The sequence below is a fragment of the Aulonocara sp. 'chitande type north' Nkhata Bay genome, linkage group LG5 (genome assembly GCF_057382095.1).
Source record: "Aulonocara sp. 'chitande type north' Nkhata Bay isolate Kocher_YH1m ecotype deep benthic linkage group LG5, A_spYH_male_GT1.1, whole genome shotgun sequence".
NCBI classification, from domain to species: domain Eukaryota; kingdom Metazoa; phylum Chordata; class Actinopteri; order Cichliformes; family Cichlidae; genus Aulonocara; species Aulonocara sp. 'chitande type north' Nkhata Bay.
The window spans coordinates 35,520,422-35,537,006 of record NC_141348.1 but is presented as its reverse complement, the minus strand read 5'-3'; the positions used below and the strand labels follow the sequence as shown (position 1 = coordinate 35,537,006).

Genomic DNA, 16,585 nt, shown 5'->3' with positions numbered 1-16,585 from the left:
TGCTCCTCTAGTTGGACATTAACCACCCGCCAGTGTTTACTATAAAGCACAGATTGGCCTTGCAGCGTATTGATGCCTGGGAAATGCTCACTTCGTGCTGGGACCAGTGTTCTGGTTTATTGTGGTCATCTCAAGGCTGTGTGGTCTTTACAGTGTTTCACTCGCTTTTAAGGTGGGTGGGATCAGGGGTGGGGGTATCCGTGCATTTTCATGTGCAGGGTGTTTTCATTACACCCCACCAACTGACTTTGTATGGCACCATCTCAGCACACATTGGGGCCACTACTGGCTCCCCCCACAATATAGGCATCTCTGTTCTTCTGAAGTAACAGGCTTAAAGAACTGTATGGAATATATTAGTCACAGTTATTAATGAGGCTGTTTTGATTTTTGTCTCCCTCTGTCTTGGCTTTTTTTTTCCACTGTGCGAAGTCATCGCGATGCTGGGGATTTTAGCTGAAACGAAAAGACAGATCTTGTCAGCTCTCAGGGAGACAGACATAGTTAAAACTAAACGGTGATTTGGCAAGAGGAATAGAACAAAAAGAGACTTAGAAAGAAAGACTCAGTGTAAACTTATGCTATGTCTCTGCTTATCATAAACTTCCTTTGGCAGGGGAGTGGATTTGTTTTGTTTATGGGATGATATTAACTGTAAGATATATAGGATATATATATGATTTATAGTTAACTTACATTATGAATTTTGCCTTTGTACAGCCACCCTTCAAAAGAAACTAATTTCCGCTGCTTGTATCTGCAACCTCATTCTTTAGGTTATGGGTGAGGGTGGGGACAAAGAACCACTGTTAAATTGACAGCTTTGTGTTTATGCTCAGCTCTCTCATCACCTCTCTTCAATGTGGACGTCCCCCCAATCCTTTTGGCAGTCTCCCCTCACTCGTGACCAAGACCCCAAAATACTTACTAACCCAGGTTAGAGGTCGTGATTCCCATAATTCCTGCTGCTTCACACTCGGCAGTGAACTCTGTATGAGCTGGAAGCCACTACCTGATGAAGCCAACAGAATCACGTCATCTGCCAAAAGCAGAGAGAAGATCCAAGGATTATAGTTTTTAAAATTTTGTTTTATCTCATTTAGGTAGCATCTGCACATATTACTAATATTCAGAAGATTATAATTTAAAATCGACAACCCACCTAATTAAATTATATAAAACATTAAATGTAAACACTCCCTACGAGATATATTCTGCATGATTTAAATACAAATGAGAATACTGACAATTAGAATAAGAAAGAATATGTCTCTGCACTGTATGAGTGTACCATCGTGAAGGTTAATGTTATGACATTGACACTGAGCAGAATGTGACATTTTCAGCCACCGTAAGGGATAGCTCAGCACTCCACAGAGAGTAAGCCCCAATAGAGAAGACATTTTGAAGCTATCTGAATCCAAAATGAGCAGGCCCCACTCAAGCACAGCACTGATACATCGATGTCATTCATTCCTTCTAGAGCCTTGATAACTCCTCCTTGCGACCTTCTTACTAAATATAGCAATTCACGTATTGATTTGGGGATGTGGCGCATTCACAGCTTGCCTCCACCATAATGACCTATTTCAACAGATTGCTTGTAGTTAAGTAGTTTTCTTTCAGTGGAGCCTTTGTGTCAAGTCTACACAAGGAAGAAGACAGTCAAATTTTCCTTGTGGAGATGGACACAACATTTGCACACATCCATTGTCAATGTAGGAATCCTGCACAAGTGTAGTCTAGAGGATCTGTTTTTAACATTTTGATCACAGCATTCGTTTATTTGGTCATGCTCTCAATGTCACGGTCCGTGGAGATAGACCGTGTGGGAATGTGTGTGTTGGACCCAGACGCGAACACAAGCGAAGATGCAGGAGTGGATTAAACAAAAGCGAGCCTTTTATTATGGCTGATAACAGAACAAACCAGAGCGAGGGCAGTATAAGGGTAATAGTTCAAACAGAAAACCTAAACTGGCCATAAACTAAGAAAAAGCTATGGCTGGAGATACGGAACACAGGGGGTGGTAACACAGACGACGCGACGCAGACTACATGAAACACAGAGACTAAATACACAAGAGGAATGATCAGGGGAAGTGGCCACACATGGGAACACAGCTGACACAGATAAACATAACAAGACATGGCAGGAGTAAACAACACTGACGGGAGACTGTCAAAGTAAAACAGGAAGTACACAGGTGCAAACAGGAGGAGAGAGAGAGCACGGGCATAGTGGGCTGGGGAAACATGGAATGAAACAAGGAGGGGAGATGAGGGCTCACAGATACATAGAGGGGCACACAGGGGATAAAAGTCACAAGGGGAAGTCAAATAAGGAACACCACAACAGGACAACGTAGGAAACATGGCCTAAATAAGGAACGAAATACAAAAATACAAGAAACTAAGAATACTGGGCCCACATGGCCCAGGACCATGACACTCAAGGCCCTCAGAAGATGTTTCCTTAACAACATGAAAACTTGTGAGATTATGAGAGTCAATTTGGCCTGCAGGCAGTGTGATTAAGTACGGATCATTCACAGTATTGTACCTCATTGCTAATAAAGTGTGGCAATGGGGAAAAGAGCCAATGAAAACTTGGCAAAAGGTGGTTTAAATTCCATCTGCTTGTACGCCATGCCAGCAGGCAGGTTTCCCATTACTAAATGACTGACTATGATTGAAATCATGGCTCTGACGCACCTCATTATCTGTCAGTATTATGTTGCAAGAGGGATGGGCATCAACAGGATCACTGTTATTCCAGTCAAATCATCAGCGATCCAGAAATACTGTCATTGTTTCATCAGAAGACTTTTATCAGATGTGCCTAAACACTTCACTGTTTATCTTTTTGGTCTTCCAAACAAAACAGAAGCCCAATCAAAAGTGATGTATAAGTTCTTTCCTGTAAATCCTTGAGTATGCAAAAGAAAACAGCACATTATACTTAATATATTCCCAGTTTCAATCTTTCATTTTAACCTCATCTATCAACACTAGATTTTCTGTAAAACTCATTTCAGGATTTTGACCTCAATGGAAGTAATTTATTCAGTAGAGTTTCTACAGTGGCATTGTCATTCACCTGAGAGATTTTATCAGCCACATCACAAAACCCCTGAGAACATAAGTCCTTCCTCCTCCGTTAGTCATTCATTGGTCTTCTAGGGATAGCCACAATTGGGCCTTTGTGGGCCTGGCTTGTCTGTCATCTCCCTGGTTCTGTTGATATGGGACTTGTGCTGAGAGCGTGGACTTCTCATACACTGCACTAAGCGCTAGCTAATTGAGCTTGTCGAGCCAGAACCTGTTAGTGTGCTGATAAGAAGGTATTTGACCTCTTAGGAGGCCCGCACTGGTTCCCAGTGGAACACATTGTTACTGTATTTTATACTTTTTCTGTATTGAAATAAACTTTCAAATAAAGTTTTATTTGTTTAGAATTGAACAGTTTTTTTCTGACACCTTAATTCACAATAATAGTGAATGTCAGGCCAGGGTTCTAGAGATTGTACGTTGATAAAGAAAGACCCCTGAAAAAAATCACAACATAGGACTGCAGGTTGTTTTTTTTTTTAATGTATTCAGTATATTCTCCCTCTGGTTAAGAGAGTTGGAAGAGGTCTACAAATCAATGGCTTTGGAAGGCTGCCCTTCCCGTTTCCTCATCAAAGTTCCAAGCAGAAAAGCAAGAGTAGCAGTGTTTCCACCGTCCTGTTTTCTCATTGTACCAGATCTTCTAAAATAGTTTTGGCACTTCATCTCCCCCCTGTTAATAGTAGGTTATTCGATTTTCAGAAACCTGTACGACTAAGACACAGATATTACACAAATTTACTTTAGCTTTGTCTGGCGCTTTGTGAAAGCACACCTCTATGGCATTTCTGACCATCTACAACATGTGTAATGTTTCTTGTTTGTTTTTTGTTGGCTTTTTTGCACTTGGCATTTCATTTATGGGTTCTGTGGACAGGGATTTTAGTCTGAGTGAAACTGACATGACCCCCGCTAGCCTCCCTAGGATAATCCTGCTGCCTCCAGGAACCCAAGACTAATCTGCCAGTCGTCCTTTTGCAGGCCCTAACTCATTTGAAGCTGCCTCAACTTCTGACACTCTAACTTTAGAAACCCAAAAGTGGATCTGACTGATGTCTTTGTTTTTTCTTTTTTTCTTTTTTTGCGCATAGGCAAGTTTATACCAGTGCTGTAAATTTCTCACAAATAGATGTGGTAATGATGGCTCACATGACTGTCAGCGTATGGCTACGTACAGTACAGTAGCTATTCCTCAGACAGCGACTGTAGGCATCTTCTAGGCCTTTATATTTGTACAATGACCTTTTCAGTACGTTGGCATTAATGTCAAAGGGGATATGTGTTGGTTTGTGTGGGTATGTCACATATGTGGTACTGGAATGTGTTGAATTGTGCCAAGTGGAAAGCTATGCTTCAGGCAAGGTGCGCTGAATTAGGGTTTTATGTGTGGCATGTATGCATTTCAGTCATACTATTAAGCGTCTCTAACTGAGGATGATTGACTAGCCTCATCAGAGACTCTCCAAGACGTGATGGGCATACATAAAAAATCTCATCTAATAAAGATGTGATTAGTTTTCGCCACAACCCATAATGAAACAATTTGAATGTTGGGTTCAAAACCAGTATGCTGTAAAGAGAAAAGATGCTATTAAAGATACAATGAAGTGATGCATTTATCCATTAACGTAGTGTAACTGCACATCCCATTACAGCAAATGTTATTGTTTCTGTAGGGCTGACAACAAAATTAAAAACTAAAATACAGACTGAAACCAGGCCTTCATTCCTCCTTAAAAAGTCCAAATTGCTAACACCTGGCATAGCATAGAGGAGCATTTCCTGAAAATGAAGAGGATTCAGGATTCTTTGAGTAGATGCTTTGCGAGGGAACATGGAAGCATCAATGGTTATCCTTATATACAGTAATTATTTTCTTAACCCCCTTTGTAGTTAATCGCTTACAAACATTTTTTTAGAAAGGTCTTCGAACTAGATGTAATGTGTTCAGACCTGCCTGTCTCTCTTTGGCTTTGCCATTCTGTGAACCACAAAAGAGATAATTACAGTATAAAACCATTTATTTACCTCAGAGATTTGAACCAAGAAAGTGCTAGAATATGTTAGTGTTAGTCATGTTAGTGCTTTGTGTGAATATATTAATACTTTTGCAAGGAGCATCCATGGTAAAGGGCAAGTACTTCACACAAATCAGTGTTAATATGTTTTCAGTGGTTCTAGGCAATACTGTCTATTCAATGAGCATAAACAAACACCAAGCATTCATGAAAAAATGTTAAAAAGTATGTTTCCATGAACAGGACACAGTGCGTAACTATTCTTAGAGAGCAGCTGTTTTGGTGTAAGCCACCCCAACAAGGGAAGACTTGGCCTGAAGGCATAGATTGGAGAAACTCAGGAGCAGACTAGTTACCAAGGTAACAAAGGGCTTGCCTATCTCTCCCTCTGCCCCAGAATCAGCCTGATCCTCTGTGTGAGCTGGATACTTAATTTCACTGACCCCCCGGGTCTTGGCTGAACAGTCTCCATTGATTAGGACAAATGGAAGGGAGACCAGCCAGCTAAGCCCCTCCTTTATCGGGGTTAAGGATGTAGTCATAGAGGGGGAGAAGATGTAGAGCAGGCAGATGAATAGCTCGGAGATCGCTTGTTTTAGATGAATTAATGACATATTTAAAGGCTAATTAGTCGATGTATTCACTCAGTATAAATATGCTTGGGCCATCACCTCACTCCGCAGCCATGATTGGACTATTTAATGTATTCCACCTCTAAATGGCAGTCATTAAAGCCTTCAAATGAATCTCCTCCCAACAATACCACTCTTTTCAGGTGCAGGTGTAATGGAGCAGGGAGGAGGTTTTGGATGTGTTTTGTGTAGGTGCAAATGTCTGATTTTGCTCCTTGAGGTTGCATCTTTTGAGTCGGGTAAAATCGTGTTTTGGTGATTTGTCTTCCGTGGCTTGTCATGACTTGAATTTTTATGAACTTATTATCCATTTGACAAGTAAGCCTGATTTGAGTCACGCGATCAAAGCAGAGAATATATGTGAAACGTACACCTTTTGCCTTGTATTATTCTTGGCAACTTACAAGGTCTGCAAAAGGATTTGATATTTATTTATCATTTGCAAGAAGCTGAACAAGGTTGAAACGTGTCTTCCTACTGATTGACAGGCTGAAAGAATAATATTTTGTCTATAAATGTATTTTTAAAGTAACGTTTGTTTGTGCAGACGTGTGTCTACGTGCTTCATGGATGCGAGCTCAGGTGCCTAATAGGCACGTTACAGCTGTTTTGGGAGTTTTTTTCTTCTCTTGTAGATGAAATGGATAATATAATTCACTCGGACTCCCTACTGCCTCATTAAATGCTTGTGGTCAGAAGAATTGATATAATCTTCAATAAATACACTCCAGGGAGAGATGGTTGTAGATATGAAATCCAGCCCCTGAAAATTATACCCACGGTCCAGTTTGGGGCACTGTTTATCTATTGTGCTTTGTATGAGGTATGTCTTTGTGTGTTTGTATGTGTGCATTGGAGGGTTACACAGGGACAGTGGCAGGATTCAGCACCAGCTGCTCCTTGCAATGCCACTCACCCCACTGCCCCTCACACCCACCCCCACCCCACCCTTCTGCTGTGACACCTCCCTTGTCCCTACTGACTGGACAACACGCAGCCCCTTTATGCCACCTGTCCATCAGCTAGACTGCACCTTAGGGAGCCTCTGTCGCCGAGCTTGGAGCTGCCGCTTTCTGCCTTTGTTTGGATTTTAGTAAAGCCTCCCTCCTCCTCCCCCGTCTTTCCTCGTCTCTTTCTCTCTTGCTCGGTCTTGCTTGCTGTTGCTCTCAGTGCTGTCCTTTACAAACACAGACACACAAAAAGACATATACAGACCGGTGATTGCCTCTGTCAGCTATTTCCTACATCTGCCTCCAGGCACAAAGGACTCTACCGCCTCTACCCATCTCCTAGCTTGCCTCTCACCTGTACCGGCCAGGATGCCAGTTACTGGGGCTGTTGTGCTGCGCAGAAAATAAATGCTGCCTGTTGAACTAGATAAGGAAGATTAAAGTCAATGTGAAGCTGATGGTATTTTACAAATTCAGACAAGCTCCAAAAACAGTCGGACAACTTTAATAGGTTGTTTATTTCACACACTGTGCAGCACAAGTCATTCTGTATTGCTTATCTTCACGAAGATGAGTATGTGAATTCTAGGCCGACGTGCTTTTTGTCTTCAGTGGGTCACTGAGGTTATTTATCATCCATTCGTCCCACTATTCTTCTGCCTCTTCCTTTTCCACCTCTTATCCTCTTCCTGGGCTCACCGAGTCCTACTGTCATCAGCAGTCTGAGACGATCGGGGCTGTAAGGTCCGGGTGCAGCCTGCGGAACGGAGCGGGGAAGCTGCCTCACATAGCAATGGCTCCTGTTGCCCTAGCAACTGGCTGTCCTTGAGAAAAGGGCACATTTGGGGGTTTAGGAGGCCATAGCACTAACAGCCCCAGTCAAAACTCATAAGGAGTTCAGACACATTGATCTTTACATCTCAAGAAAGCACGTAGTGTAAACACAGTCCTCCAGAAATGCTTTAAAAATAGATGTCTGATTCATAGCCTTAGAGAGCTGTGATATAGAGCATGAGTAGTTTGGAATGTATTTTCCCCCCTATGTAATTCTCCATAGGGGGGGAGGCAGCAACTCTGCAACCACTGTATAGTCTTGCGTTTCGAGGGATGCTGTGCTTTTCAATGCATCCCGTGGTGCAGCAGGTGATCTGTTCCCACGAAGGTGCAGGCGAGGGTTGGTGGAGCCTGCACACATTCTTTTGTTTGCCTCTACGATCACAGCTCAACGGCCTGACATCTGATCGCTACTGTGTCTTCTAATTTCCTACCCATCTCAAATTTGAAACAGTGCACACTCATTCAGCTGGTACGTAAAAAGAAAGGTGGAGCTTTTTTCCTCTGTCATAAACACCGAGGTACTACAAACACAATAACTGGTATGCCGTGTCAACTTACAGTAAAAGTTCAGTGTCTCTACTTGCAGCTTGCATGCAATGTTAGGTAAGGCTGAGGGAAAATAACTTTATGCAACAAAGGTGAATTTAAACGGACTTTTAAATAGTTTTGAAAACTTTCAAACTATTTAAAGACAGCTGTGAAATGATGGTTTAATGAAGAACAACTGTAGCAGTGATTAGTAAATATGCAAAAAGCTCATTAGAATTCAGCTATTTGAAACAACCAAGCAAAGTGCATACATCTGTGAACCTTCTGCAATAAACCACAGATTTTTTTTTTACTGAATTAATTACTTTTTCCAAGCACAGACATTTAATTAGTGGCCAGATTATGAAGTACCATGTTCTAATTTCAAATTATATACCATTATCTGCATTAACGGATGTTTTTTTCCAGTCTTGTTAATGATCTGTCACTACAAATAATAGGACACATTTTAGCTACCTTCTGTGTGATGTGGATCCTCAAGGCTGACAAGCCATCTTAAATAGAGATTAATGCAGACAATGGGGCATGCCTCCTGCCACACCCCAACCATCTGCAACCCAATGTACCTAAGAGGTCCACCAGCAACCTGATTGGACCTCTACATCCTCTGGAGAGCAAGCTGTCAAGTGATCTGCCTGCATGAAATGACCCTTTCCGCTTTATTCCCCCCAACCGCCCACCCTCTAGCCTTGTTCATGTTTCGACCCTGTGTGTATATGTGTTGGCTCAGATGCCTGTAATTTCACCATTTGTGCTTCTTCTTTTTTTCCCTCCCCTACTGAAAAAAGTGGGAAAAGATGAAAAAACAGAGTGCAGTGAAAATTCCAGACATTATTACTGTGCAGCATGCATGGCTCCAGTGATACTTTCCTTTCATCTCTGTTTCCTCCTTTATTGACAGATGGTAGTTATCAGACAGTATGGAAATACTGTGGTTAAGATAGTTTTCACTGATTTTTTTTTCCCCGCTTTGGTATTTATGACCCGATGATCGTCTTGAGAGCGTTGTGGTCTTGAACAGAGGGCCAATCTGCCAATGTTGTATGAGTCAAGAAGCTAACATGTGCCACATGGGAATGATGTTCTGCAGAGACGCTGAGTGTTTGAGTGCAGTGGTGTACTCATGGTGTGCGTACTTTAGTGTTGCACCAAAGTGTTGATATATGACTCGAGTTAAAAATTTAATTAATCAATTGAAAGTACATCAGTTGTTTGAAAATATTAAATTTGGAAAAAAGCCTTTTTTTTTCCGGCTTCTGGTTTCTCAAATAAAGATTTTCAGCTTTTCTGTATTATGATAATTTAAACTGAATATCTCTTGGGGGTTGGGACTGGAACCGTGTTGAGGCCTTTTTCAACAGAAAATTTCTGATGTCTTAAAAGAATTAAGTTGAATAGATTAATTAAAACATATCTGTCCAATTAATTGGAGCCAGAAAGAAAAATCCGTTTTATCCCCAGCTGCGTACATGTATGCAATATTTTCCAAAAATCAACTGTGATTATAGTTAACAAAATACAAATTACTTTATCAAAATCTGCTTTATAAAAAATTCAAAAGAGACCTAAAATACTTGAGCGTAATATGTACTATATCTGTGCCTTGTTGCTCCCCTGTGTTATTTATGGCCAACGTTAAAGAGATAATAAGAAATAAGGTCAGTTAGTTGGAAATTAATTTACACCAGTTGTTACATGATGAATATTTCCCTTGCAGAATATTTTTAGCTGCCGCTGACATTCTGAAAACTTTTTTTTGTCCTTGTAAATACCAAACCTTGTGATGGTGAGCCTCATATACGTGGCACATATATGAGGTTAAGCCCTTGAAGTATGAGCTGAAATTGTCCTTTGGGCCATGGCCAGATGGGGTTTATTAGTAGCTTTCTGCTTTACGGCCTCTACTTATTTATGTGTTGATGTATGTGCATCAGAAGAAGATGGATTAAATGAGTTTCCTGGGAGTAGGTACGGTGCAGGTCCTGTTTGTGTGTATGTGTGCTTTGGGTCTTAGCCCTCCTAAGGTGCCTACACCCTCGGAGCTCATTTCCCAGGTGCCCCACATTCCCAGCTAATCTGCTCCTCACTTCGGCTCCTAATCTGTCTCAAAGGACTCTGCTGAAGGGAGGGGGATTGGGGATCTGAGCTCTGTGACAACTGCATAGGAAACACAGCTTAGAGCAAAATGCTGAGGTACATAGTGGGAAAAATCATTCTGCTGTCCTCTCATACCCCAGGATGCATGAGTCCAGTCACCTTTGTGAGTACATAAGCACACAAAGTCGCAAAAATGTATGTATGTAAGATCAGCAAACGTGTATGTTTAGCCTCTTCACCCATCTAGTGAATAAATTTTGTTATAGTTTTCCTGACCTGCCTTAGTTATAAAAGTTGAATATCAGACAGGAGTTTCTTACAATATACCCCATTTAAATGACCCTGTGGTATCCTTGAGTTTGAGTGTGGGTTGATTTACACCTTGGAGTTCATCAGTGGTTACCCTCACACACTGGCACTGTCCTGGCTCACAGTGTGAGGAGCCACACAGAGCCCCAGACCTGTTAATTGCACCAGACATGGAAACCTACAGGGAGAAATGAATATATCATTTGTGTGCCAGTGTGTGTGTGCATATGTATGTGTGTGTGGAGTGAAGCGAATGCCAGTTGTCTAATAGCTTTCACACAAGCCTGATTGAATTAGATGGCCAGGAGGACTGCGTTCCTAATTGAATTGCAGAGACCCTGTGTTGCAAACAGTGCTGTCTAGTGTTCCCCATGGAAGTGCTGAAGCAGAGGGGGGCAAGCCGGTTTGTCCTCGGTCCCAAGAACAGACACGCAACTCGTGGCTGCTCCACTATAGTTTATCTGTGGCTGTGACTGACATTTCACAAGGTTACACTCCACTCAGATGTGACCAGTTCAAGGGCTGATAGTCTATATTTGTGGCTGAATGATAGTAAAGGTAATGAGAAAGCCATTGCAAAAGCTAAAGCTAACAGGTTGTCTTAATCTAATTTAGGCCTTTGAATGAGCGTTGGTCTCTCTTGTAAAAAGAACAAATCTCTTTATATAAGCCTCTAATTTGTCCCGTCAGTGATTCATGTAGTTTTTACAGGCAGCACCAAAGCAAATGGAAGCCCAAACTTGTCCATGGCTCGCTCTAGGGGCCTCTTTGGTCACAGAGGAATACAGGGAAATCCCCCCCCCACACACACACACACACACACACACACACACACACACACACAATCCCTCTGACGCTGCCCATTTTCACCGCTTTCAGCACTTTTTCCTGCTGTGCACACAAAACCTAGCACCTCTGTCTTTTTTTTCTTTTTTTTTCACCCCTCCAGCCTTTTCTCTTTTACACCTTGAACACCACACATGAACACACACCCCTTGCCTGTCTTTATCTCCCTTGTCTATTCTTTGATGGTGTGTTCATCAAATAAAGCAGTTTTGGGGAGGGTGGATTGGGCCCTGAAAAGAGTGAGTTGGGAGGGGGCTTGAAGGGTGTGCTGTTTTTGCTGTGATGGCCCATCCTCCTGGACAAAGAAGGCTGCTGTTGTGCACGCTATAGATGAGAGATGGTGGGAGACGGAGGCTGGAGAAGTGCTGGGTTGTTTTATTTATTTATTTTTAATCTTTTACAACAGATATGGGGTTTATAGACTGGATTACCTGTATCTCCCAACTGATTGTCTGGTTGTGACCAAATTCCCAGGAAGCCATGATGGAAATGTCAAAGGCCCTGATTTTGTTTGGTCTCTTTGTGTGTGTGTGTGTGTGTGTGTGTGTGTGTGTGTGTGTGTGTGTGTGTGTGTGTGTGTGTACTGTGTTGGTGAGGACCAAAAACGTCCCTTATGGGGACAAAATGCCATTTTTAAACCATTATGTCAATTAGATGTCCTCATTTAGATATGAAAGTGTGTGTGTGTGTGTGTGTGTGTGTGTGTGTGTGTGTGTGCGCGCGCACAAGAGAGAGAGAGAGAGACATTTGATTTGGACAAAGGGGACAGGCCAGCGCAGCCATTCATGTTGTCATTGCCACTGAAAACAACACTCCCTTCCTTTCTCTGTCATACTCTGAGCTTTCAACCCTCTTCTCTCTTTTAACATGGTTCCCTGCTCCCTCCCACATATAAATACATGCACACACAGTGGATTTAGCTACAGGTCTCCTCTTCAGTGCGTTATAAATCTTTCGGCTATAATATTCAGGAAACCTTTGAAACAACCAGCAAATTACCTGCTGTAAAAACTGACTAGCACCCTAGCGCAGTGGCTTACCTTACCCCACAGCTCCAGCACAACTATTTTTATTCAGTGAGTCGAGCAGAAAACCCTAATTAAAGCTTTTATGTCACTATATATTATTGGAAGCCATAAACATAGGCAGACACGAGCAGCTGGGGGTTTGGTATGTGTGTATGGGGCAAGGTATTCAGTTTACGATTTAAGACTTACTGTTAGATTAAAGTAATGCAATACTCGTTCTTCAGATGAACACGTAACATAACAAAACTATCTCGCCCTGCTGGCAGAGGTTTTCACGTATTTTTCAAATTTGGGATTTAAGAGCGAACGTGCCTGCTGTGTGCCTGGAACCAATTTTAGGGGTGATCTGGACCTTTTGACACAGCTACCACTAAATTGAGTCTGAAGTGTTTATAAATTCCCTTAAAGCTTTTCTATGCGGCTTTTGTTCTTGACTTATTGCCACGTTTTATTGTGTGTCCCATTTCCAAAAATCCACGTTCACAGTCTCCAGAGATCTAATAGGAAAACTTGGCATGTTTGATTGCTGCCATTGATGATATTAATAGCAGTGTGTGTGTGTGTATAGGAAGCAGGAGCAACAGAGGAGCCCTTTTCAATGAATATTCTTGCAGTAATTAAACCTTTCTTGCCAGAAGGATATCTGAAGTTTGAAGGAGCATCCAAAATAACAGCCTTTAGTTCTCACATGTTGAGCAAGACTGCCAGCATGATGATCAAACAGCTCAGCAGCAGCAATCCGGGCAGGCAGGGAGGTAGGGAATTAAAGCTCTGATCTGATTTTTAATCACTGCTCTCCGTGTCTCTGCTTCTCTACATCTGACACCAGACAACTGTGCAACTCTTAAAATCTGTCATCCGAGAGTAAAATGGAAATTCCCTAAATATTTCCCCAAAATAATGGCCCTGGTGAAGCACACAGGAAAGCCAAGACATATAATTCAGTGTCCTCTTGAAATGGCATAGGATGTTTTTTACAGACATTTCTCCTTGTAACTTGAATAGGTGTTAACACAGTGAGCAACGCTGTTGTAGGTAGTCACTCGAAGTGGAAATGTTATTTACTTGCCCATGATGAGTTTTGTTCTGCTCTCATGTGATTGGTTACAGTTTGACCTTTTGTGGTGTTACAGGAACTTGTAAGTGTGTAGAAATGTTTGAAAATTGATGAACAAAGAATGCTTTTTTAAACTTTTTCCACGCCTAATTGAATGTGCTTACAGTAGACAGTAAAAAAAAAAAGATGTTTGATGGTTTGGGACTTGGTGGGAAAATAAGAATTAACTACCATTTTGCCATCCAACAGCTGCCACAGAGTATTTAAATGCAACCACTGTGGTAGCATGGCATCATGTGGCTTTATAAGTGCTAATCATTTAAATACTTCCATTTTTCTCCGCAAGTCATTGTTCTGATTGTTATGCACCGTCTGCATACTGTTACAGCACATACTGTACGTTCACTGTGGGCCCAGTGATGCACTCGAATCCTTGGCTGAAAACCCTCCAAACACAGCCATTCCCCACATCGCCCCTCTCCTTTCTTTGTTTCTGTCCTTACGCCCCCACCCCGACTACCTCTTTATGCCTTTTCCTTTGGTGTTGCTCCTCAGAGCGCCTCGCTCTCATAGACCTCACTGCGCCGCTGAAGTTCGATCGCAATTCCCCGCATAGCTGTTGCCCGGGCCTCATTCACAGACCCCGTTGACTGGCAGGGTGAATGTCCAGGCCTCATGTTTCACGCTGTACCCCGAAAATTTTTCAGCCATCAATCACGGTGGTAGAAAAACATGTCAAAGCTAATACTGAGTGAGGAGATGTTTAAGATTGTCTCCGTTTTGTTCAGGAATAATTTTCTGCCATTCTGGCGTTTGTGCTATTCAGTAACAAAACACTGTTTTTTGTTTGTTTGTACTTTTTGTCTTTAAGGCGTAACTTTTTCAGTGAATGAAAGAAATGATTTCTTCTGTTTCTTGTTAGTTTTAATGAAACTAGCTTTCACGGTAAACTGTATTAATGAAGCTTCTTTTAAAGTGCCCCCTCGTAAAGTAGTAGCGCATGTTTTACTCTACTGTCTGTAGGTGATACGGCTAAACTATTATGATTTGTTGAACTACAGAGAATTGTTCTTCATGGTGGTCGAAGGTGATGGCTCTGAGAAATGTATGTCGAGTTCCAAAAGGGAAAAAGGCCATTAATCTGTGGCCTGTATGGTCTATGAGTACACTGGTGTCTGCATAATCTAAACATTGGGATTGGATCCGGACTAATTCTGCCTTGTGAAATGACCTCCTTTAAATGGGAGTTGCAGCTGCTGATATTTCCACATTCCAGATGCTACAGTGGAGCTGTAATTGCCAGTATAGTCTCAGAATGAAATAATGGCTGTGTTTTTATAACTTTACAGTGTAGAAATGGCAGTCGTGTAATAGTAAGGCTTTTAATACTAGTAGAAAATTGGATAACTTGTTTTCTTAATGAGGAAGAGAAATTGTTTGAAGTGCATTTTAAAAAAGGACCCTATATAAATCAACAGTTTTAAATTTTCAAATAAAAGAAATATGCAAGGAAGCATTCATCTTCTGTCTTTTGTTTCTTTTCATCGCACTAAATCCATTTTGCTTTCTACCCAGAAAAAGCACCGAAAGACCCGAGGGCTTTTAACGTACCGATATGCAGTGTGTCCCGTGTGTAAATTTTTCATGTTACTATTTCATGTCTCCGTCTCAACACCTCTATATTCTTTTATCGGAGGGGCAGGTGGGAGCTGGATTACCTGAAGCAAAACCGTAGCTTTTTTGGCCCGAGATACGAGAAAATCTCTCGACATGGTGCAGGTGCAAATGCTGAAAAAAAGGCTATTTATTTTTATTTTATTTTATTTATTTATTTTAAGCAGTGAAGGTTTAGGTGGAATGTGACTGGAAAGGGGAGGATAAGGGGATTTCATAGACAGCTAAGTTAGTTTGTTTATCGCAGCAATGAGTGGCGCTTGTGGCAACACGCAAACAGATGTACCCAGTGGTAGAGCCTGTGATTCACCCACACAAAGTCAGATGCACAGATAAAACATTTAATGGCTGAGCCGTGTGTGTGTTCATCACAGTCTCTGTGATAAATGTAACTTTCCTCCCATGTTTCCAGAAAGAGGCCCTTAAAAGGGATCTTAACAGGAAGCGGGGCACTTCAGAGATTTCTCAGGCAACTACAGCATGGTGAATAATTCAGAGCAAACGTACATGTAGCCATATCTGCAGAGGCATGCAAGAGTGTGTGTTTATATTCAGGGTTGCTCTGATATATCTTTGTTTGATTTATGGTGTGTATGTTTTTGTTTTTAAATTTGATTTCTGGTAACTTGATGGATTTTCTTTTATAACACAATATGAACTATGCATTGGCAGTTGATGCATATATACAGGGAATTACATGGCTACCCTTTTTAAGACTGCCACAATGATGAGTATAGTATTATAGAAACCTAGTACTTCAGTCATACAAAAATGTATTCACATGCAGTCTGCTTTTTGAAAATCAGCTGCTTGTGATTTTAAAAATTCTTCTCTTCTCTCTTTTAGCCTGTCTGTCAGGCTTTTTCAAGCCGACTCAAGGAGATGAGCCCTGTATGCAGTGTCCCATCAACAGCCGTACCACCAGTGAAGGTGCTATTAACTGCGTTTGCCGAAATGGATACTATCGCACCGACTCAGATCCTCTCCAGATGCCTTGCACAAGTATGTATGGTACTGAAGCTGTGATATATGAACTTGCCAATTACTTGCACATAATACACAGACATGAATGGAAAACGTTTTGGCGTCAGATATGAGCTTTCTGACACACACATGTCACAAGCACAAGCAGAAGCGCTCCGGGATCAAAGGACAGTGGTAGTCTGTGTAACTCCAAACAGAAACCCTGTCAGAGCTGTCCCTCACACGAAAGGGATGCTGACATGCTCATAGTGTGGCTGTCCACAGATCTGACCCAGCACACAAGCTTCAGCTGCCCCTCCTCAACATCACACAGTCCGTACTCCAAACCAGACCAGAGGTTACTGGGACAGGCCGCATAGCTATGTGAGGGGGCAGACTTGGAGAATGAGCTGAGGCGAGACCCTCTCTTGTCATGCCAATGAAGCTGTTTGAATTTGAATTTGAGACTGACATAGAGGTTGGACGAGAGAGACGGGCCGGGGATAGACCTAAGC

The 16,585-nt window shown here is 41.9% G+C and overlaps 1 protein-coding gene across 4 annotated transcripts in view; it reads left to right on the top strand.

The window, feature by feature from the left end:
* Positions 1–16,585, top strand: part of ephb2b (eph receptor B2b) — a 126,104-nt gene that overhangs the window by 72,191 nt on the left and 37,328 nt on the right. For all 4 annotated transcript variants that reach the window (XM_086293209.1, XM_086293207.1, XM_086293208.1 and 1 more), the window contains exon 4: positions 15,954–16,109. In XM_086293209.1, the coding sequence (XP_086149335.1) occupies positions 15,954–16,109 (156 nt within the window). The remainder of the gene's footprint in view (positions 1–15,953; positions 16,110–16,585) is intronic.